This window comes from Physella acuta, unplaced genomic scaffold, assembly GCF_028476545.2.
Source record: "Physella acuta isolate Inbredline_101_S28 unplaced genomic scaffold, ASM2847654v3 ptg000368l, whole genome shotgun sequence".
NCBI lineage: Eukaryota > Metazoa > Mollusca > Gastropoda > Physidae > Physella > Physella acuta.
Window position 1 is genome coordinate 392,440 of NW_026731887.1, and position 25,862 is coordinate 418,301.

The following is a 25,862-nucleotide window of genomic DNA, read 5'->3' on the forward strand; positions in this document are numbered from 1 at the left end:
GTTGTAGCACAACTCACTACCCTTGCTTTATTTGGAAAATCAATTACCTGGCCTTGGATGACCAAATTTTATTCAGATCAATCAAATTTAGGACTAGTTATTATTTAAAGCTGCCAGTCTGAATTTGAACATTTTAGTTCAAGCCCTTAAGAAATTCTCTAAAATCAAATATTTTTGGTGAGCCTATTAACCAAGGAATTGATTCTGTATTACAATCACTTACAAGCAACTTAGACCCTGAAACAACAGAATTAATTAAAAACATTTTGATTGCAGTGCAGAGGATTTATTCAGTTTATAAGAGGCAGTTACACAATTATATTGAAGGAAATTTATCAAACCCTAGTAGCGAAATGATGGAACAGGCCTCATCAGCACCAGCACTCAACATGGCCTCTGAAAGAGCTCTAGGTTTAACAGATTACCTGTAGAGACGAGCACCAAATTCCACATTTACCTTTATTTCTTGAAAAGTTAAGAGCCGGTTTAATGACACGATATTATGGCTGTTAAAAAAACCCACAGGATGAGCTTTAAAAAACCATCAACTTTTCCATGAAAGAAGCATACAAATTTAGAAAATTTTCCCACCTAAAAATGAATGCCAATGAGAAAGAAGCTTTACAGAGACAAGTGGAAACCGAAAAACTGCTTGACAAGGAAAACAGAAAAATTATTAATAAACAAATTAAGAAAGCTTTGAAAACTAATAATTTTTCTTCAGAAATTTTTAAAAGAATTTCTCCTGAAATAACCATACAATTCAATTTGTTAACTGCCGACATTTTTTAATAGGTCAACATAATTGATAAGTTATGGGATGTTGAAGGCAAAGATGTCATGTATAATTGTAGAATTATTGATTATATTTCAAAGGGCAGAAAAACCCTGAGAAATACCTGACAGGGTCTTACTAGAAGCCAGATGAAGTGGAATATGAATCTGTTGATTACAACATCATTTTGACAGATTTGACTTATTCAAGACCTGCATTGATGGGATTGATCCAATGATTTTGGAGTCACCCGAAAGGATCTTTAATGCAGACGAAACCGGATTCAGTTTAAATATGAAAAACAGGAGAGTTATAGCCTGTAATGGCTCCAAGCATGTATACAGTTGAGTATATCAGCCAAAACAAAAAAAATCAAGTGACAATGTGGTGGTCTGCGCTATGGCTGCTGGGCAGTACACCCCATCCATGCTTATTTACCCAACAGAAATTTGTTTGAAGCAATCCCTGAGGCCAACTTATTAGCGACCAACAGATTATCATTTTGCCCCCATTTGATTTTGACACTCACACACCTTTTACCATTCAAACAGCATCCACCCAAAATTTGGATATTAACTACATGGACACAGAACACTCTACATCCATCAGAATTATGAAAGAAAGTGCAATCATTACATTATACCAACAAAGTATCAAGACCTACAACAAGCAGAGTTAAGCTCGCAACAACTAAGAGCATTACAAGAATTTGTTTTGTTTAAAGAAGATGTTTCAAAAAAGCAAGTGGTGTCCTTTTTTTACCCAGCTTGCGGGGAACCAAACAGCAGCATATTCATGTCCTCACTAAGAGGAAGATTTTGTAAAATTCATGTATCTCACTTTCTCTCATTAAAACCCAGAGGTGCCCCAAACAAAGGTGTCAGTGAGTATGGATGACATTCTGAAGATTCATATGTTCACTAGGAAAGGAAAGGGTAAAAATCCATAACACACCCCTTCCCCCATAATGCAGAATCTCATCAGTGGACACGAGTTTAGAGGTGTTGAAAAAGAAATTAAAGGAAAAAGCGATTGAAAGAAAAAAGGTGTGCAGCAAAATGGTTCACGGGGAGGCAAAAAAACTTTAGAAATTATTGTCGTAATCGCCAGAAAAAAGAGAAATGTCAAAATTGTATAAAGACAACACAAACCTACGTTCTTTGCTACGAGAGCTGAAAATAGATTTTTTTAATTTGAAGAGGAAGGGATCTCAGCTGGAAAAGAACATGGTAAGTAAATTACGCCAAGACAGGAGGCAACTGAGGAAGACCAACTCAATCCTAAAAGCTCAATGTACAAAAAAAATCCCAAAAAAAAAACGAAAAACCTGAAAATTCAGCTCAAACATGCACAGGCTAATGCAAGACAGCTACACATGCAGGTGGAAAAACTGAAAGTTGAAAATAGAGAGCTCAAAAATAATATTGTATCCATCGAATTTGACCAAGCCGTCATGCAGAAAGAAATGACAGAGACCCTGACAAAATTCAAACAATGAAGAATAAGAAAACTTACAGCTTGCCCATAAGGAAAGTTGTTTACCAATTCATATTATCTCAGGTGCCCATTCGAAATGCAAGCCCGCTGATAAGGTATAGTATGAAGGTGTTGGGTCAGAGAGAACTATCTTGTCTTCCTCAATGTAGTCAAGTTGCAAGAATGGTCCATGAGATTGGGGCACTGAGTATGTTGCAAGCTGGGGAGAAATTAATCAACTCTGAAGGAGCCACTTTATCCTGGGATGCTACAACAAAGGCAGGCAGCTAACAGAAAAAACCCACATTATTTATCAACTGAGGCAAACTATTAGAAACACAAATGAAATGTATGATTACTTATTAACAGAACTCGAGGAGTGTAAGGCAGAAACAACAGGAAAGAAAATTACAATGAAAGAAGGAAAGTCTTATAATACAGATACTAGAATCTGTATGTATACAGCCTTAATCAATAATGTATCTGTAGGTGCTGCCGGTCAGCTGTTTAAGTTTTTCCTGGCGCAGGAAGCTGGACTTATACTTGACTATGTGTCTCAGCAGTCTACAGTGGCTCAAATGGCCTATGAGATAGGCATTTTGGCTGACCTGCAGGTTGCTGAGGCACTCATGAGAACATAACGTTGTCATGGGATGCTAATACCATTGATGGAAGTCATATTAATGACATTTTTTCATTCTGTTCAATTGTGTTTTGTGTCTCAGCGAACCAAAGTGAATCTTATAATGCTTTACTTAAAAGAATTCAAAACTGGAAGGAAGCACTTATCGACGCTATGGTCTTGAGCCTCTTCAGGCTTGGCCAATTCTACATAACAGAAATTTACAGAGGACAAAGGCTCATGGGAAATTAGCTTCTTTAACACAATCTAGTTCCTCTATATACTGAGGAGCACACCAGAATTCCGCCTGCTGTTAACCCTGATGACATAGTTGAAAGAATTCGAGAGAACTTACAACAAGAAGTAGTCTTAGTAACCGCACAAAAAGGGAAGGACTGTTTGCCCAATGCAACTGTTGCCGAAAGGGCACAATTTGTGCTTGACAACACCTAATAACTTTAAATACTAAACTTGGTGTGTTCACCATTTAAAGGTCAACAGACCCCAGGTTGGTCACCCTTTTCCCAAGGGAAACATGCTCATGTCTGGCCGTCGGTAACTGTTACCACATCGTGGCAGCCAGACAGGTAGATCTAGTAGGATTATTGACAGTTGGCAACAAAAAGTCAGTAAATCTGACCCAACTCAGAAAGACTGCAAGGAGGCGACCGGATAAGACTTAATGGCGTAAACATCCACAACCTGCTGGTGATCATAATGAGCAAGACATTGCCAAAATAACAGACATAAAAAAAATACAAATTAAAAAAAAAAGGAAAACGTGCGAATGGATGATGAAAACATGGTTGCGAGTGTTTGTGAGATGAATGGGGAGGTCAACTGTGTGTGATGAGAATGTGACATGTAGCGGATGTAGATTGGAAGAAGTAGCCAAAGAAAAAAATTTATAAATGGGAGTCTTATGAACTGGGTTGGATGTACTGAATTGTACTGTGTGTTAAAGAAAAGATGGTATCACGAGGTGTTTGAGTAGTGCTAGGACTGTTTTAGAAGATTTTGTTTGTAAACTTTGTTTATAATTAAAATTACTTAAGCCTAGGCCTAAGCCCTAATTAATTTTATTAGGCCTCCGGCCAACTAGATCTAGAACTAGAGTAACGTGCCGAATAGGGAACAGCTCCGAATAGCGAACACCCTCACTTTAAACATGTATTACACTGTTATTTGCATATTTTGTACGAAATCTTTGTGCTGGCACGTAGTATGTCCATTTTGGAACTCTTCAGTAGCAAAGTTTAATACATTCAATTGCCCTTAGAGGGATTCTACTAATTAAAATTCACTGAAGTGCGTGGGCTTTGATTTTTTTTCTCCACCGGATGAATGAGGTACCATCAGGCTTAGCGTCGTAATTTTATTTAAGCCAGTTTTTTTTAAATATGCCTACCTAATTTGTGATGTATTTATATATTTAAGAACATACAATTGATAGTTTAAGTTGTTTGCTTTACCAATTAAAAAATGGGGTGTTCGCTATTTGGCTCAAAATTTGTCTGTGTTCCTCATAGGGAACACATAAATTGTTATCAAAATATGGGGTCCCCTTAATGGTTTTTTGCGCATTGTAGTCACTAGATAGACACATCTACTTCAGTAACCCATTCATTGTATGCATTTTCAGTTTAGCTTGTTAATCTAAATCTAACCAAACCAAAGTTAAACCAAAGATGAAAAGAGTTCAGCATGATACCGATAAAGTTATGGATGCTGTCGAAAGCATTAAAAAGAAAGAGATGTCTTTTCGACAAGCTGTCCAGGTGTATGGCATTCCACTTGCTACGCTATATGGAAAATTCAAGGGCAAGAGTCCTATTGAGGGCAACAAAAAAAACCTCTTGACAACAGAGGATGAAAAGCAACTGGCCGGTTGGCTTTTAAACCTAGCTGAAAGAGGCTTTGGGAAAACCCACGAGGAGGTACGAGAAGCGGCCAAAAAAATACTAGAAAAGAGGGATGCAGCTGCAAAAATGCCAAGCAGGAAATGGTTGCACGGCTTTTTCAAGAGACATCCGGAGCTCTCAACAAGAACTCCGATGTCTCTTGGAAAAGAGCGTGCATTGGTGACGCCACAGGCTATATCAAGATGGTACGCTGAGTTTAAGGCTTGTGTCGACAAGTTGGATCCGAGCCTGTTAGATGACCCTTGTAGGGTATTTAATGCTGACGAGACTGGCTTTGCTTTTGATGTTAAGGGAAGAAAGGTGGTAGCCTGCAAAGGTGCCAAACACATGTACACTGTGTCATCAAACACAAAAACACAGGTCACGGTGTTGGCGTGCGCAAGTGCCGCCGGGCAGTACCTACCACCCCTTCTGATTTACCCCTATAAAAGGATTCCATCCAAAAATTTACTACAGCAATTCCCAGACGCTCTGCTACAGGTATCCGATAATGGATGGATTAATTCTGGAATTTTCCACATTTGGATCCGGGACTGTTTCGTCCCAGCAACAAAAGAAATCCCCAAACCGGTGCTTTTGCTAATTGATGGCCATACAAGCCACACCTCCCTATTGGAAACATCACAGCTATGTCAAGATAATGACATTACTGTCTGCACCCACATGCATCGCATATTATCCAACCTTTGGACCAGGCATTTTTCGGTGCCATCAAATCTGCCTGGGCAGATGCGCTGAAAGATAACATGAGGTTGACAGGTGAAGGCGTGAAGTTAGAAAGTTTTGGTAGAATTCTAAAGCCCGTGTGGGAGAAATGCACCACAGAAAATAATGCATCAAAAAGCTTCCTGGCTGCTGGGATTTTCCCGTTCAACCCTGAGAGTAGGCATTCCGACTTCCGCTGTTTCGATTCGGTATTCAACATCCGGACTTTTTGATGCAGTCTTTATAAAAACTCGCCCTTTTCCGAAGAATGCCGAATCTCACTGTTGGAATCGAGTTTTTAGAAATATTCGATATAGATATTCTAGTGTAGTCGTATTATATGTTTCAATTAGAAAATTACCGCCATTATGACAATCTTTAAGTCGAAATCGATCGCACGATTCTAACGAATTTATCTCGCGAACATGTCCCGTACGGTGCTGTCACATTTTAAATAAGTTTACGTATTAAACACATTATAAGTGTCTTGCCATTAGTTTTAAGTGTCCATTAAATAAACAAATATTATTATAATAACGGTTTTATGGCATTTACTACTTCTGCTTACGAGTTATCATACATGTCAAATCCCCGAGCTAGCGCTTCGGCCTTGACAACGCCATGGCGTCGGTTTAGCACCGCATTACCTATTATCGATAAAATACGCGCACTAATGCCAATGGCGTAGTTTTCGAAGTTGGAAAGAATTTAAATTGTGGGTGGCATTGTTAAAACTAGATAAAATACATTGATCAAGTTATCTATTAAAAACGACAGGCAAGAAGCTTAGGCTTACATTAACTAATGTCAAGCATTTCACACATATCTACTTACTTAGATTTAAGGCTAATACTAAAAAATAGCCTTTAATATACTATTATACTTATAATATACTTTATACTATAAATAAGTTATAGGCCTATTTCTTAGTATAACTAATGCTATATACTATATGTATCGATTGATAAAGTAAGTCTGGGCCTATTATTGGTTATGATAAGTAAAGAAGCTTGGTGATAAACTTATTTAATTATTTGTAATAATTATGCTTATGACATTAGTAAATAATAAACAAAAGGTGCAGCAATTGACATGGGGGGGGGGGGGGGGTACTAATTAATAAGGCAGTGAATTTAGAATGACATGAAAAAGGCATAATAATTATTATTCATAATAATTTAGGATACAATTTTTACATTTAATAATAAAAAGTAACAAAAAACAACAACAAACAATACAGATTTAAATCACTGCATGTTGCCAATATATATATTCATATAAGCAGATAGACAGGGAAGCTGTAACTTCTGATTTGGTACAAATTAGCTTAATAAACTTTTACAAGAATTTAAGGTTTTTCTATTGATTAGTAATTTAGTTGTACCAAAATATCAATAGGGCCTTATAAAGGCCCTAGTATATTAAAGTAGTTTCCCTTTTGGACCTGTCAATCCATCATCCATAAAGCAGCTGAAGTAGAGTTTATCTGTTTCTTGACCCATGCACATGAAGTGATGGTGTGGTTTGCTCTCTGCCAAGCTATCTTTACTTTCCCTTGGGTCAGGTACTCATCTGAGCTTGGTGGATGCTGCACGCTGCACAGACAGACTCGTCTGAGATCTGAGCTTAAGACTTGCATGTTAGTAGTTGAGTGCTTTACCACACCATCCCTAGTTTTATTTTTCAGCATTCTTCTTATTACATGCTTCAGTATCAATAACCAAAATGTATCCTATCTATTATAGTAACATTCTGGACATACGTCTGTTGCAGTCACTATAATTACTATAAAAGGGTGCAACACCCTTTCACAGGACTTTTTAATTATATGCAGTCATACTTAATATAATTTTTTTCTATATTTCTATTTCCCCCACCCTCTAGCAAAGTTTCAATTTTAATATTAAAAAAAAAACATAGACTTTCAGTCTGCATATTAACCTATATAGAACAGCACCCCTCACTTTAATTTGACTTGATTAGTTCTAATTATCCTTCATCAAATTTTGATTTTACTTTCATATTTCTATTGCCCACACTCTCTAGCACTAATGTGCAAAGTTTTATAATTATATCTCAAATACCAGCAGTGGTATGCAAGCCTAAAGCCAATCACACAATTAAATCCGATGTTACAGTGATATATAACAGGTTTAATACATAACTTTAAAAATTCATATAAAAAAAACTATTAGGCCTAGGCCTAGAATGATAAATTTGGTATTTTTATCAATGGGGTATATTATAGGATTAATCTGTGTACATGTTATCATTCTATGGTAATTAGGAAAAATATCCCAACATTCCTACTGAGAGGGTCCTCCAATCTGGAAAATTTGGCCCTAACCTTACCTATCAACCCGTCCCATCGGGTGATGCTGATAGCAGTGGGGGTACCAGTTTTTAACCTACAAGCACAAGTAGTACAAGCAAAGGATCGCAGAATAATGAGAATATCTCTCCTGCTGACAAGATTATTCCCGCTCAGTGAGCGGCTCACGTTTGTTGTACTTGCAATGTTCGATGTGTTGAGCGTAGGGTAAGCTACCTAATCTAGATCTACTATTTCAAGTAGTATTACTAGATCTAGAGGATACTAAAATCTAGATGAATATATTCTAGATCTAGATAATCTAATAACTAATTGATCTGATCTAAATATACCAATGCTTTTTAATTTTAAAATACTTCTCTTTCAGTAGCAGACTAGGCACTAGATTCTAGATCTAGCCTGATCTGCGGCCTAGGCCTATCTGCTTCTAAGTTGCCGCTACCTTGCCAGATTTACACAACTTTAAAATTCTGCAAGCAAAACAGGTGCTTTAAAAATTGAATGTATAAAAACCTTTATTATTATGGTAATAATCTTTTAAACGCACTGAAAAAAAAATGAAAAAAACATCTCCCTTTAGTGGAAGCATTGATCGCGCCAATTATTATTATTGTAAGATATTATTCCCAGTCGCATTTGGCGTGAAATGACAGGCGACAATACAGCTATTTCCTACCCGCAGTGAATAGCCTTGGCCTTTATTAAATTTTTATTTTCTGATTTTTAGAGCAATTAAAAGCTTAATTTAATGAGCAATTCGATATTTAAGTTATAAAAACAATTATATATATTTTAGTTAAAGCGTTACCCCACGACTAAAATATATTTGTTTTTAAAACCTGACCAGTAACTCTGTTCTGTCTTTTAAAAATTAGCCTTATAGTAGTCCGCAATCGGAATGAAAATGTACGTGAATGAAACTCACTTTTTAAAAGCTTTTATTTAACTCACTTCCTCTGTCGTCAGTCTGTCGTCAGCAGAGTTTCTTCCAGGCATCTCTTCGGGGGGGGGGGGGGGACCGCCCCCCCCCCGAAGAAAGTCTACCGCCCCCCCCCCCCCCCCCAAACGAAATGGAGTTTATATAGGAAACATGTACTTTTGACAGTGTCCGCCCCCCCCCCCCCCCCCGAAAATTGTTGTCCGCCCCCCCCCCCCCGAAAATTTCAAATGCACCCCGGAGAAAAAAGTCTGGAAGAAACACTAGTCGTCATCTGTCGACAGCGTGGGTCAAGACATGAAGACAATACAACATGACATTTATTTTGACTTAATTGGTTGCCTAATTAATTTTTATGAATTAATTAAAATTTTGACAAAATTATTAGGCAGCCTCACCCAACTATTCCGCACTATTATAGTATAGACATGATCACGTTCATTAGGTGCGCAATGGTTTTTAGTCATGTAACTTTTAAAAATGTCAAGTACTGAGAAAAAAATTTCATAAAAAATGTTTTAATAACAAGCTTTTATGTCCTAATGCACTAAAAAGTAGAAAATAAGTTATAGACTACCATTTAAATAACTATAAAGAAAAGCGTGGGTCACTTAAGTAATTATTGGAAACGTTTACTAATGAACTAATGTTTAGGAAGAGACCCACGCTCCTGCAGTAGCCGTCTCCCGTTGTGTTAATATAAGAACATTTTGGGGAGATCACTCCCGCTTTATTTATTTTGTGTGAAAATTATTGTTCTTAAAAATAGTGATATTTAAAAAGGTAAATTAATTTTAAATAACTGATTTCATATTATGAACTTATCTGGAAAGGAAACGCTGTGAGTTGGTCAAAGTTGAGTTACAAACAAGACTAAGACATATTATAGATTCTAGATCTAGGTTAATAGATAAAAACTTATACAATTGAGCTGGTTATATACTTGAATCGACTTGAATAAATACTAAGAACTAATATATTCAAAAGAATGCGAAAAATTAAGCAAATAAAGAAAATAGTCAAGAAAAACAAAAGAAAAGCATCGGCCAATTATGAATTTTCCAGAAATAGCTGGATTTGTGACCTACCACATTTCTATTTTAATCCGCCAATCATTTCCTTTGCTTTTGGCAACATAACCTATAACCCTTCCGAATGTTTACAAAGTTAGTGCGAATGTAACAATCTCTCGAATTTTCTGTAACAAACGCGAATTCGTTTCTCATTGTATAAATAAGGGATAACTAGTCAAAATAAAATAATTCAGAAATTCCTGCCTTGAACGTACTACCAGAGCTAGCGTTTGAATTCAATAGGCTACTTGACTTGTTCCTGAAGTTTTATCTCTGGTTTGCAGTAACAATTCATTGCATTTCATTTTGCAATAGTTCCAGTTAAAAATGTTTGCCATTAGTCCACGTTTGTGTGATGACCACAGTTTACTCCGTCTGGCCGATGATTTAGTGCATCCTTGGGACATTTATAGATCGCCAATGTTGTTCAATTTGGACAGCGCACTTTCTAACGGCCGTCTTGGCGATTCAGAGGTAAGTAAAGTACCCTACCTACTGGACCTACCCCTACAGTACTACTTTGCTAATTTACTATGTGACTGTACTTTAAATTAAAAGCGCAGATCGAAATAAGTTTTCAATATCTGTTGACCATCTATATGAATAAGTTCGTAGGTCAATTATTTTCTTAAATCAGCACAATTTTGTACTTTAAAAAAATGCCATAGGTGCACAGTGCATGGCTATTAAATAGTCTGCCTTGAAAAAGCATATCAGCCACACTTGATTTAAATTTTAATCAAATTTTTATTTCGATTTGTCAGGTTAACATGTTTTGAGACAATCAATTTTTATGACATCAATTGTATGACATCAATTGCATAAATTTTATTTGCATCAGCTCAGGTCCAATGATTCAAAACTATAAATAAGTTTGGTAAATAAAAGTGCATTTGTCGTTTTGCAGATTTCTTGTTCTTAGACTTGTTGCTCTAAACAAATTAGGTGGAAACTGATGTAACTAAAATTTCGGAAAAACTAATTTAAGATATGTATATTTTTGTCCTTAAACGAACCCCCCCCCCCCCCTCTCCCATTCTTACAGGTGAGAAGGTTGGTCTTGTGTGGCGATTTATGACTAGGGAAAGGTTCAGAAAATGTTTGTCACACTTTTAGTCTTTATGAAGAAATGCTAGATCTACAGGCGGAATTTTAATTTTAAACTATTTGAATCTGAAGAGCTGGTAGGCTGAAATGTCATTTTATTTTTAGTTAATGGGGGGGGGGGGGGTGGGGATAGATCATAAAAAAAATGTGAAAGGTTCATGTATGTCCCATATCCAAAAAAAAGGCTTTGATAATGTTCCCTTAAAAACCCACTGTACCCTATGCATGATCAAATTGTCCCTTAGACTAACCATAATGTAGAATATTTACAGTGATTATTTACTTCTATTACAGATACAAAACACTGACAAAGAATTCAGGATTCGCTTAGATCTCCGCCATTACAGTCCTGAAGAAGTAAAGATTACCTCAGACAACAAAAAGATCACAATCAAAGCAAAGCATGAGGAGAAGCAGGACAAACATGGTTTTGTGTCTAGGGAAATGATCAGGACATATGCACTACCAGATGTAAGTGATCCATTTTATGATGTAATCATCCATGTCTACCCCAGAGGCGTAGCGAGGGGGGGGGGGGGGCGGGGGGTGCGGACCGCACCCGGTGACACCATTTAGGGGGGTGACACCAAGGCTAAAAATGGCAAAAAAACTTGAGGGGTGGGGGTGCAAATCGAAAGTTTGTCCCCGGGAAGGGTCTTTACGTCTCTGGGGCGGGGGGGGGGGGGGGGGGTGACACCATTAAGTGCCACACAGGGTGACACCCAACCTCGCTACACCACTGGTCTACCCAAATATACTTTACATACTTTTTCTTTATTAGAAAATGCCTCAAGATTATATTACTATTTCTGTTTAACATTCATTTACATTTTTTTAATCCATAGGATGTGGATGCAAAGTCAGTAACATCAACAATGAACTCACATGGAAAACTTAGTATTAAAGCCTCTAAGAAAGCTATTGAACCACCTAAAGAAACTGCAGTTCCAGTGGAGTTTAAGGGACAGTGAAAGATGGGGTCTTCAACTTCTTATAGTCCATGGAATATTATTGCTTACATCCCATTTGTTTCATACATGTCGACTGCTATTGGTGTTTAGCTGTCTGTTGTGTATTTTTTATAATTGACTTTTTTTGTAACTTTGCTGAATAAATTGATGTTAAATATTATAATGCTATTTTAAAACCTTGTCTTTATTATTTAGTGTTGATCAAATGTTGTGTTATTATATACCATCTCATTTTAATTTCTGGGAATTTTTAACACCATACAAAACGCATCATTTAATTTAACATTATTGGTAGCCCCAATGATTAGCCTATATAATGCTGCTAGTCACAAAGTGGGCTTTTACCACAGTAGTTATAATTGCATTCACTTTATATTGTAAACAAAGAGTAGGCCTTAACCAAATGACCAACTATTGTATCTTACTTAACCTTGGATCTATGTGTAGCCGATGAGTTCATCTGTTTCTTGACTATAGCATAAAATAAGAAATCATGGTGGAGATCAGCGCAGTGAGCTGCAGTCTTTAATTCCTCTGGTTTAAATCAGGTGCTTATCACTGGTTGGTGGACTTGGAACTAAGACTTGGCGGCTTACCATTTGTAAGCTCTACTAACCAAACACAGTCCCATTCAGCAAACAAAAAGTTATTTTTTGTAAATCCAGCTGAAGCAGTAAACGATTTTTTTTCCCCCAGACACAAACTTTATTTGGGCTCAAAGCCATATGCAAAAAATTAATTTAAAAAAATAAAACAAAACCTTAAGGTTTTCTTTTGTATGGACCATTTGCTATGTTATTGCACAGCCTATGGCACTATTTTTTTTAGTATGGGGATAATAGGATGTAATAATAATGTAAAACAAAACAAATTTTTAACACCTGTGCATAGGCTATAGGCCCCATTTTTCTGTGTGGGAAAATACATTTTGTTTAAAGGAAACATAACTCTGATAATTTTGTTGGCAAAGAACTATTAATTGTTACCTCCCCTACCTCAACATTTTAAACTTTTGCATCGCCACTAAGAGTAATTGTAATTTATACCTTAAACTATAGGCCCTATGTATGTATATTGTAAAGTTTCCCTTTCAAACCTGACGGTCTATGGGGCAAGTAGAGTTCACTTGTTTCTGTGACCTCGGCATATGAGGGGATAGTGTGGTCAGCACTATGCCCAGCCGCCTTTACTCTCCCTAACGTGAGTTAGGTACCCATCAGAGTTGGGTGGACTCAGGGACGGTCTACTGACTTGAACCCGGATTTGAACTCGAGACTTAAGGGTTAGCAGTCCAACTCTCTACCGCTTTATATATATATATATATATATATATATATATATATATATATATATATATATATATATATATATATATATATATATATATATATCTACTAGCTGCATCCCGTGCTCCGCCACGGTAAATCTTTTTAAAATATACCAACTTTGGAACAGAACAAAACAAACAAAAACACAACACAAACACAAACAAAACACAACCACAACCACAACACAACCACATTACAACCACGACACAATCACAACACAACCACAACACAACCACAAAACAACCACAACACAACCACAACACAACCACAACACAACCACAACACATGGTAAATCTTTTTTAAATGTACCAAGTTGGGAACAGAACAAAACTAAATACAACACAAACGAACGCAAAGAAAAAACAAAAACGAAAAAACAAACACAACACTCAACATAAACTCAATTTAAATGTAATCATAAAGGCATATTGCTCACAGTCTATCCCGTAGCGCCAAATCGCGCCCTTTCCGAGCGCCGGCGGAATATTTCGATTTACACCCTCCCACCTCCCTCAAACTTTCGATTTCCACCCTCCCCCCCCCCCCTCTTGCTACGCCTCGGTTATAAAACCCCTAGCTTTTCCGCAAATAAATTAAAGGCAGTATTTAGAATATCCGTGTTTTACCGACCATATTGCACTTAATAAATTCATGCATTTTTTTCAGTACTTTTAAAAATTTACAATAAAGTTTCATGACTAAAACCATTCCGCACCTAATGAACGTGATGACTTAATATAGTAATGGAGAATAGTTGATTAAAAATTATAATTAGTAAACAGTACATTCAGTGAATAAAATAAATAAAAGATAGCCTTTTATCAATCAATGCTAATAATAATATTCCAACAATAATGTACTCTTACACGTCAGCATAATTTGCATTCACATTTTGCTAATTATATTATTCGAACAATTATTCCGTCTTGCAGATTTTGCATTCACATTTTTAGCGTGAGTTCAATTTATCTTTGAATTACCTCCATTGGCAAAATTACTAAGCAGTTTAATTAGATTTTTCTACCGTACTGTTATTATGTTATTAATATGTATCCACTTTTTCTGGGAATATTAACGAAAACGATATTTGACATTGATCCTTTTAATATGTTTTAGCAATGTGCGTGTATTTAATATTCTCTTTACGTTATGCAAAATTGTACAAACAGTGGAAATTATAAAATAGCTCTATGCCGTTATATAAACAAACCTTACTCTATTTCTTACAATAAGACACTGCGGTGCACTGAAAAGCACAGCATGGTGCGTAGTTTACTTTTATAGTCCCAAAATCTATAGCGATGACGGACTGACACACGCTCAGCCCGCTTATATTATATATATATATATATATATATATATATATATATATATATATATATATATATATATATATATATATATATATATGTATATATATGTTATACCTGGGTCTATGTGTCCCGCAACTATGAAGGCAGAGCGTCTACACTACACTACCATCATATTCTGTCTAGCCATTCAGTAGTTCATCCCAAAGCACGACGACATCAAGGTATACAAATGATAAATCTTTTTTAAATGTACCAACTTGGGAACAGGACAAAACTAAACACAACACAAACGAACGCAAAAAAAAAACACAAACGAAAAAACAAACACAACACTCATAACATAAACACAATTTAAATGCAATCATAAAGGCATATTGCTCACAGTCTAGATATATATATAGATGTATATATATATATATATATATATATATATATATGTAGCTAGGGTGGGCCTAACTACTAGTTACAAATCTGATAACGAACGAGAAGCCGAGACGCAGTATTGCAGTCTGACGCAACCGATAGCAGGTGGCTTATTGAAGTCGGACTGATAACAATATCAAAGCCAACGCGTGCTATTTTGGGAAACGGTACGAAGAGAGTCAGAAGGCCTGTCAACTTTGATTGATAGGATGCAGATGTTATTTCACGGACTGTACGCTAGAACTGCGTAACTAGTGGTCGGAGACATCGAGTACAAGTATCGATTACGGAGGAATACAAGTATGCAGACGAGTACGGATACAAGGCATAAATAGGAGGGGACGACTGAACTCGTCCCCTTACGGCTCTTACGGCTCTTACGGCTCTTACGGCTCTTACGGCTCTTACCGCTCTTCCATCTTCATCGCTCGCTTTAGATCAGTCAGTCTGTGTGACATACTCAAGTTGGTTATATTGTGTTAAGAAGGACAATAGACATGTGGATTCAGTTATATGAAGCCTAGTGAGGACTGTTAGGGGTCAGTTGATTCAGACTATTATTGTGAAACATTTCTGTTGATTCATTGTGTTATATTGAAGCATTTCTTGATTCATGTAATAAAAGGATCAATAGCGAACCTGCATCTTCGAGTCTTTCTACTGTAGTCGATGTTGTGTAGCATGAGTGGTTCAACTCGTTACAATTGGCGTTGTCGGGCAGGATAGACTCGGGGAAGGTCACATTTGGCGTTGCGAACAGGAAAGATGCAACTAGCCTAGGTCACATTTGGCGTCGTCGAGCAGGATGAATTCAACTAGACTTGCCGTTCTAGGCACCCATAGTCAACCTTGTGCATAACTGTGTTTTGTGTGTATGTGAATTCGGACATTCAGGAACTGTGAAAAATCGAGGAAAATTTTTTTCATATACACACGGTAAGAAAGAACTCTTTTGTTTTACTTACGGAATAAAATGTCTACTCTGGACGAGAAGCAGACCCATATAGTGGTCCTACCCAGAGAGTCCCACATTAACAAATTTTACGGGGACGGTGATCCCACTTTAACCAACAGGTTCAGTGAAGAGGTCAAAGCGGCCTGGGCCTCGAGAGGCATGTCACCAGAGGAAAGATTAAGACTACTGATGGGCAGCATAGGAGAGACGGTTAGGGCAGAGGTCAAATGCCACGATAAAACCATCCAATCAGATCCAGATAAGGTGCTGGATCTGATTATGGAGACCTTTGGGGAGAGACGGTCGGGATCGCAACTGCTAGCAGGGTTCGTAGGCTTGAGGCAGAGATTGGCGGAGAGTGTGATGGAGTACTCACACCGGATGAATAGGGCCTTTGATTCGGTAAAGGTCAAAACACCGGACATTGATGTACGCCTACTGAGGGACCATTTCATTGAGGGGCTGGCAACCCCGATCCTAAGAAGAGAGTTGAAAGAGGAGGTCCACAAAGACCCGCAGTTGACCTTCCTTCAGGTCAGGAACTCAGCGATCCGCAGGTCCGAGGATGAGGACCAATCGAACTGTTCGGTGGACAAAGTCTCTGTGCCTGAACAGAGACAATCCCCACCCACAGGGGCCGACACGATGGAGACCATGATGGCTCAACTGTTGGCCCACCTAGATAAGGTTGACCAACGTTTGGAGAGGTTAGAAAGCAGGTCAACAGCTGAGAATCGGGAAAAGAACGGGACAAAACAGGGACGGGTTGGACGGCCGCGTCCGGCCAAGCCATCACTCCAATGGACGGCCGACGGTCGACCAATTTGTTTGTCTTGTTCACAACCCGGACATATGGCACGGTACTGCCAGGGAAACGGTCGTCCTCTGTAAGGCAGGGCCAGGCTACAGAGGGGCGAGGGTATGGCCCAAGAAGCAAAATGATGGGAGTCTGTCCCGAAATGGTGATTACGATTGGGGACATCGCGGTGAAGGCAATTGTGGATACAGGCTCCCAGGTGACGACAATCACGGAAAATTTTTACACCAAATGGATGAAAGGAAAAGACCATAGGTTGAGGTCTGACACATGCATGCGCCTGACGGCAGCTAATGGACTAACCATTCCATACTGTGGTTATTTTCTGGCGGATGTCGTGGTGGCAGGACATAGGTTGAAGCAGGTTGGGGTGTTCGTTACGAAACACAACCTAGAGACAAATGTGTCAAATATACCTTGCCTGTTGGGCATGAATATTCTTGGCCAGTTGCCAGAATTTCTTACAAATATTGTCGGATCGACCACACCAGGTCGGGGATCCAAGTTGGCCAGGTTTGCCAAGACCAGAGGAAGGACAGCAGTCCCGGCAAACACGGTCAAGGCAATCACATTACAAATTGGTGATAGAAGCGTGAATGGTGATGTGATGATAGAACCATGTGGCGCCGCACTGAGGGCAGGCGTCGTGTTACTGCGGACATACACATCAGCGGAAAATGGACTAGTTCAAGGATTAGTGGCAAATGTTTTGGATGAGGAAATTTTTATACCGCCTAATACTCTGGTAGGAGTACCACAGAACGTCGAGGTACAAAGGTCGGCACAGTGTATCGAACTGAGCAATACCAGCAGTAATGAAGTAACAATTAGGTCGGTCAATGTGACGGCCGAGGTGAAGAAACAGGATGGCCGATCATATACATTCCCGGAAACTGAGGACCCAAAACTAAATGAATTGCTGAATAAATACAGTGATATATTTGCCTCGTATGAGGGTGATTTGGGGTACACGGAAGTAATAAAACACCAGATACCCTTACTACAAGACAAGCCGGTGGCGCAACCTTATCGAAGATTACCACCGAGTCACTACTCGGCGGTGAAAGCACACCTGAATGACCTACTAAATAAGGGAATTATTACAACCAGTACGAGCCCGTATGCGGCACCGATAGTAGTGGTAAAAAAGAAGTCAGGGGAGATAAGACTGTGTTGTGATTACCGGAAATTGAACAATATCACAAGAAGGGATGCATTCCCCTTGCCTCGTATTGATGAATGTCTTGATGCGTTGGGGGGAGCAAGATTTTTTTCTACCTTGGATTTGGCTAGTGGCTACCACCAAGTGGCCATGCACCCCAACGATCAACATAAAACTGCATTTATTTCTCCACTGGGACTGTACGAGTGGACCCGTATGCCGTTTGGTCTAACTAATGCACCTGCTACATTCCAGCGAGTAATGCAGAGTGCTATGAGTGACTTTCTATTTCAAATAATGTTGGTGTATTTGGATGATATTCTAGTTTACTCAAAAACTTGGGAGGACCATCTAAAAAGATTAGAACAAGTGTTTCTCCGTCTTAGGGAGATAGGAGTAAAGCTGAACCCAGACAAATGCTGCTTTGGTTTGAAATCGGTACATTTTTTGGGTTACGTGATTTCGTCGGATGGCATCGCCACTGACCCAGATAAAATTGCAGCTGTTAAAGAATGGAAACAACCAACAACTACGGTAGAGGTCAGGTCATTCTTGGGTTTTGCTTCCTATTATAGAAAATTTGTGCCGGGTTTTGCAAAAATTGCCGCACCATTGCATGACTTGGTAAACAAAATGACAAAGAAACACAGTAAGAAGAAAAAGAAAGGTAAAACACAACTGATAGGTGAATTATGGACTGATGAATGCCTGAACTCGTTTAAGCTATTGAAAAAGGCTTTGACAGAGGCGCCGATATTGGGATACGCAGACTTTGACAAACCATTTCGGCTAGAAATTGACGCCAGCTCTAAAGGTCTGGGAGCTGTGCTATCACAACAACAAAAGCAAGGTTTCAGGGTTATTGCGTATGCAAGTCGAGCTCTGAAGGGATCAGAGAGGAACATGACAAATTACAGCGCCATGAAACTAGAACTTTTGACATTAAAATGGGCTGTGACTGAGAAATTCAGGGACTATCTATTAGGTGCTAAACGTGTGGTATACACTGACAATAACCCCTTGAGCCACCTAAAGACAGCAAAGTTGGGATCCATTGAACAGCGATGGGCAGCAGAATTGGCACTCTTTGACCTAGAGATAAAGTATCGCCCGGGGCGGTCCAATGGCAATGCGGACGCCTTATCAAGGAATCCTTACGAGAGACCGGGTGATGAGGAAGAAACACTGACAGGAATATGTGAGGTCAGAGCGTCAACAGATATCCCTCATGGGGTACAAGTGATGCAGAACGGGCAGACCGGGGTGGAGCACATATCCACGGAACCCGGACATATGGACAATAGTGATTTTAATTGCCTTAATCACCAAAAGATAAGAGATGCCCAGAGAACGGATAGTGGCTTACAACCGCTATTGAAATACGTCCAGGAACAAAAATTCCCAGGAAGAAGGGAAAGAGAACAATTTGGTCGAGAAACAAAGAAAATACTGAGTCAGTGGGACCGTCTCAGTATAGAGGATGGTGTTCCCATGCGGAGAATTCATGACCAAATTGATGGGACAATACACCAGGTGGTGGTGCCTGGACAGTTAAGAGAAGAAGTGCTAAGGTTGGCACATGACAGGGCAGGACACCAGGGTCAGGACAGGACGCACAAAATATTACGACGGAGGTGTTACTGGCCCAATATGGAAATGGAGGTCAAACGCCATTGTGAGGCTTGTGTGAGGTGTCAGCATGCGAAAATGCCAGTTGTCAAAATGAGACAGCCATCAGGACACCTACTAGCGACAAAACCACTAGAGATTGTGGCTATGGACTTTACGTCGTTGGAGCAATCATCGGATGGGACGGAACATGTGTTGGTAATAACTGATGTATTCACCAAATGGACTGTGGCGGTGCCCACACGAGATCAGACTGCCAAAACAGTGGCAAAGGTCTTAATAGAACATTGGTTCATCAAATATGGCATACCAAGACAATTACACTCTGACCAAGGAAGGGCTTTCGAGTCAGAAGTAATTAACCAACTGTGCAGCCACTACGGGATTAACAAATCTAGAACAACCACATTTAATCCGAAAGGAAACGGACAGTGTGAACGGTTCAACCGCAGCATGCATGATTTGCTGCGTACGCTAGAACCTGAACAGAAAAAACGTTGGCCTGATTTTCTCCCAGAGTTGGTATATCTATACAACTGCACACCCCATGCCACAACCGGCTTTACGCCATACATGTTGCTGTTCGGACGGGAGGCTCGACTCCCTCTTGATTTGTTCTTAGGAAAAAGGGAGAGTATGACTGGCTCATACACCGCACTGGAATATGTGAATGAACATATGAGAAGAATTAGAGAAATGTACAGGGTAGTACAGGAAAGACTAGAACATGAAGCACGGCGAAGGGAACCGCCGGTACAGACAAAGGACCCGCCACTCAAACTGAATGACAGGGTATTACTGCGTAGTCACCCGTTAGGCAGAAACAAAATCCACGATCTCTGGGGACAGGAGATATGGCAAGTCGTGGAGATGCCTAAAGCAGCAGGTGGCCCCTTTAAGATAAGACCCATCGATCACGCCAAACCGGATCGGTGGGCGAATATTGCTCAATTAAAGAAATATTGGAATAGGCAAGAAGAGCAGTTACACACAAGGAAATCCAAGACAATTAGGGAACCGGAAACTATAACGGAAATTCACATACCCATCCCGGAACCATATCACCATCATCAGAACAACCGCGATACACAAGTGGAGGATAACGGCAACAAAGAGGATCCCGTTCCTTCCAGAAGCAGAGAGACAGTAGACCATCAGATAAGTGGTCCGCGGAGAAGTTTGAGGAACAGAAGGAAGACGAAATTTTTTGTCAGCAACCATCAAGTCTTTCATGGTCGCGCTGGTATGAGAACAGACTGTTCAAAAAGCTATAAAAGTGAACTGGTGAAGGCACCAAACGAAAAGGGTGGATGTGAATTCTAGAACTGTTTTGTGTCTCAGGAAGACGATGTAGACACAGTTGAGATGTGAAATAGGTATAACTGTCAATCGTATACGAATGGGACGTCGTGGACAGTGAGTGGAACAATAAAATTTTTTTACGATTATGCGATTGACTCTGGAGGAGTGCACCTGCCAGGCGTTGTTTGTGGTTGAAAACACACAAAAAAAGGCAGGGGTGGATGTAGCTAGGGTGGGCCTAACTACTAGTTACAAATCTGATAACGAACGAGAAGCCGAGACGCAGTATTGCAGTCTGACGCAACCGATAGCAGGTGGCTTATTGAAGTCGGACTGATAACAATCTCAAAGCCAACGCGTGCTATTTTGGGAAACGGTACGAAGAGAGTCAGAAGGCCTGTCAACTTTGATTGATAGGATGCAGATGTTATTTCACGGACTGTACGCTAGAACTGCGTAACTAGTGGTCGGAGACATCGAGTACAAGTATCGATTACGGAGGAATACAAGTATGCAGACGAGTACGGATACAAGGCATAAATAGGAGGGGACGACTGAACTCGTCCCCTTACGGCTCTTACGGCTCTTACGGCTCTTACGGCTCTTACGGCTCTTACCGCTCTTCCATCTTCATCGCTCGCTTTAGATCAGTCAGTCTGTGTGACATACTCAAGTTGGTTATATTGTGTTAAGAAGGACAATAGACATGTGGATTCAGTTATATGAAGCCTAGTGAGGACTGTTAGGGGTCAGTTGATTCAGACTATTATTGTGAAACATTTCTGTTGATTCATTGTGTTATATTGAAGCATTTCTTGATTCATGTAATAAAAGGATCAATAGCGAACCTGCATCTTCGAGTCTTTCTACTGTAGTCGATGTTGTGTAGCATGAGTGGTTCAACTCGTTACAATTGGCGTTGTCGGGCAGGATAGACTCGGGGAAGGTCACATTTGGCGTTGCGAACAGGAAAGATGCAACTAGCCTAGGTCACATATATATATATATATATATATATATATATATATATATATATATATATATATATATATATATATATATATATGTATATATATATATATATATATATATATATATATATATATATATATATATATATACATATATATATATATATATATATATATATATATATATATATATATATATATATATATATATATATATATGCCTATACATATAAATATATATATATACATATAATATGTATGCTAAATATATATAAGGCCTATATATATATATATATATATATATATATATATATATATATATATATATATATGATGTAGGAGCCTATTAAAAAAATATAAGCTAGGGTTAGGTTTCATGGTCGGAGTTAAGGTTAAATTAAGGCTGGGTTTAGAGTTGATTTATGGTCTTTGTTGCGGTTAGCTTAGCTACTAATAAAAAAAAAATAACTAGAACTCTTTGCTAGCTATACTATATACACAATAAACCCTCAATCCCCGACGACCCGCCCGCGGCGCAACTGCTCGACCACACGGTACACATAGATCTAGATCTTGTTTTGTCAGAAAAATAAAGTTAAAAAAAGTAATTGATCCCATTCTTCTTCTTCTTTGTTCTTAATTTTTAGTGTTGGGAGGGATCGAGCCTTATCTGCCAGAAGGTTTGAACTCGAGACTTTTTCGAATTTATCAACCTTGAACTTTTGCCGACTCGACCATGCTTCCATCAAAATTAAGGATTACGTGTCAACTGGTTATGCGCCATTGAGGCCATTGACTCCGATTTCAGCCTGCTTTTCTTTTTGGATTTGCTTCCATAGCCTTTGTCCAACCAAGAACAAACTACAAGGCAGCAGTTGTTTAATTTTGGAGTTGTCTCTCCTAGAAGAGTGGCTGTCCCCAGCTAACGAGCCTCATCTGCCCGAGGGTTCGAACTCGAGACTTTTCGGTTTAGCAACCATGAGCTTTACCGAATTGACCACGCCGACCCATTGATCCCATTGCTCAGCTCTAAAAAAATAATTTGAGTCCATTGCGCAAATATTAATAGTATTTAATTTGAGCCCATTGCGCAGGTATTTAGGTCATGGCGTTTTACATCTTTTGCCGTCCAGATAGCGCTTGGAGGGGGGGGGATCATTTTCTGAGTAGTCACTTCATACATTTTATCATGACTTCATTTCAAGGATACCCCCTTATTCAAATCACTTCCAAAGAACAGCGTTCTAACGCATTCACTGCGAGTGAAACTTATTTCAACATCTATCAACCCTACCCTCTATTTTTTTTTTCTCTGGCTCGTTTTGTTAATTGAACGAACCGCATTCAATAGCGGCGGAGGCAGCGGCGCCGAGTTTCTCGTTTACAAAGCGCGCAGGTATCGGGAAAATCCAAAAGCTGAAGCCGCGCACACTAGAAAAGGGTCATTGTAAATACATTTTGTTTAATGAATAATCTATCAAGCTACAAGATTTATAAATATTCATATTTTATAAGGGAAAAAATGATAACGTTGTATAACTGAATTTGTTTTTAAAGAAAATAAATTATAATAAAGATAGAGCATCTCGCATATGATGAATGTTCTTCTTTTTTTTTTACAATTGTCTTCAGGCTCAAAAATATTTTTTAATTAAAACATGCGAATAAAACGGATATCATTTTATTTCATTAAAACTTGCGTCATATTTCGAGTTTGATATGTGATGCTATATTTTATCATAACATGGGATAAATTCAATTTAATAGTTTTTAATTAAGTTAAAGAATCGTTTAAGTATTTGATACTGTTATCAAAAAAGGCTGGTTGATAGGAAAAAAAAAGGTAATTGATTTCATAATAATTACTTTTTAATTTGTTATTTATAAACTCGTATTGTAGATACTCTGGTTGCGTTATGATCTTTATGTAACAACATAATATATTAGTGATCCGTCTACAATGTAGAGTTTACTGACCTCTGCTATATGCTTTTATAACACATCTCTATACACACACACACACACATATATATATATATAAATAATATATATATATATATATATATATATATATATATATATATATATATATATATATATATATATATATATATATATATATATATATATCTATATCTATATCTATATCTATATATATATATATATATATATATATATATATATATATATATATATATATATATATATATATATATATATATAAGTATATGTATGTATGTCTATATATATATATATATAGGGCCTATATATATATATATATATATATATATATATATATATATATATATATATATATATTATACATATACAGTATCTTTTCTTGTTTAAACCAAAGACATGGTGCACATAAAGCATAGTTTATTTTTTTTCAATAACCTCGGTATACCAGGGGGATAATGTGGTCTCTATGCCCAGCTGCCTTTCTTTCAGGGACACATCATAGCTTGGCGGACCCAGGGACGTCATACAGACTGACATCTTGCAGACTGACGTCTTACAAACTGACGTCTTACAGACTAACGTCTTGCAGACTTCGAGCCCGGGTCCCGAACTCGAATGTGTGTATGCGTGTGTGTGTGTGTGTGTGTGGAGTATATGTGTGTGTCTATGTGCTGGTGCTAGTGCTCGCCTGTACCACTGACAAGATCAACAAAAAAACTTAGCACTGGTGACCTAGAATCGTAACAAAAAATAAACCAAGCACGTTAATCGTGAAATCATTTTTTTTAAAAACCTGCTGCTTAAATCCCCAAGGCCGATAACTTTGGAAAAATGAGGGCCGAAAATAGGCAGTATCAGTGGGCGAAGCACGAAACGCACCAAGTGAACTCCCCCCCCCCCCCCCCGCACCACTCCCCCTGGATGAGCGAGTATTAGTTTCATTAGATTGATTTTGAAAATTCCAATGAAAATAGATGCGCACCGACTATTGTGAGATTTCCTTGCCCAAATGTTTAAAACTGTAGTCCCTGATGTTCAATATAAATTACCACCAGGCATGATATTTAGGCATAGCGAACTATATCGGTGTCGGGGGGGGGGGGGGGGCTTTCTATTTGGCGCTTTAGTGGTGAGAATAGAACATAGATATGTCTTATATTATGTTATGGAAGGTAAACATGTCAATGCAATACCTATAAAAGGGAATATATTATTCTCCTTAAGTGAGCGCACAAACTTTTATTTTTATTCATAGGCTTTAATAAGGTTACATCAAACTACATAATATTTCTTTACTTTTTAGTACAATTTTCATTAGACATTTTTTTTAGATTTGTAAGTGTGATAAAAGTCTAATTACTTATATATATTTTTTTGTAGGAAATATTTTCCACCTTTTAGTATTCATCCAAAATCAATTTGATACTACATAGCCAACGGAAAAAAATATTTGCATCAACTTGTGATCTCTAAAAGTCAAATAACCTGCTCCTAGTAGTTAGTGGATGGGACGGAGTGGTCTAACGGGTCTGCTATCCCGTAAGTCGCGAGTTCGAATCCGGGTTCAAGTCAGTAGACCGCCCCTGAGTCCACCCAACTCTAATGGGTACTAATTCATGGGAGGGTAAGTACAGGCGGCTGGGCATAGAGCTGACCACACTATCTCTTCATATGCCGACGTCACAGAAACAAGTGAACTTTACTATTTTAGTTGTTAGTGGCCGAAATAGCCAATCGTAAAATCAATTCACTCTCGGCGGCCCAGTATCCCAGCGATCGCTAGTAATTTTATTTTTATTATCTCCCCTTTTATTATATAATAAACTCATTTTTAAACTGAAAGATCTATCAAATAGAAACCTTAATTTAGATTTTTAAAAATCCAATATTTTTGCATTGTCATTCAAGATCTACCTCCTGTGCTAAATTTCAGCTCAATCGGACACCGGATTAATATTCCAAGATTTGCAGATAAAGAAACATAGGTAGTGATCGTAAAAAAAGACTTTTCAAAAATGGTGCACCATTAGGCTATATATATATAATATATATCTGTATAGTTTTTCCTGATATTCGCAAT

General features: G+C 38.3%; 1 protein-coding gene and 1 pseudogene across 1 annotated transcript; both read left to right on the forward strand.

Annotated features, from left to right (window-relative positions):
• Positions 1 to 4,561: 4,561 nt before the first annotated feature.
• LOC131941647 (uncharacterized) lies at positions 4,562 to 5,733 on the forward strand (annotated as a pseudogene).
• Positions 5,734 to 9,503: 3,770 nt separating this feature from the next.
• Positions 9,504 to 12,088, forward strand: LOC131941651 (alpha-crystallin B chain). The gene is made up of 4 exons (XM_059301031.1): positions 9,504 to 9,552; positions 10,158 to 10,316; positions 11,244 to 11,420; positions 11,795 to 12,088. Exons 2-4 carry the CDS (start codon positions 10,170 to 10,172, stop codon positions 11,918 to 11,920), a joined length of 450 nt encoding a protein of 149 aa, XP_059157014.1. The 5' UTR covers positions 9,504 to 9,552; positions 10,158 to 10,169; the 3' UTR covers positions 11,921 to 12,088.
• Positions 12,089 to 25,862: the final 13,774 nt, after the last annotated feature.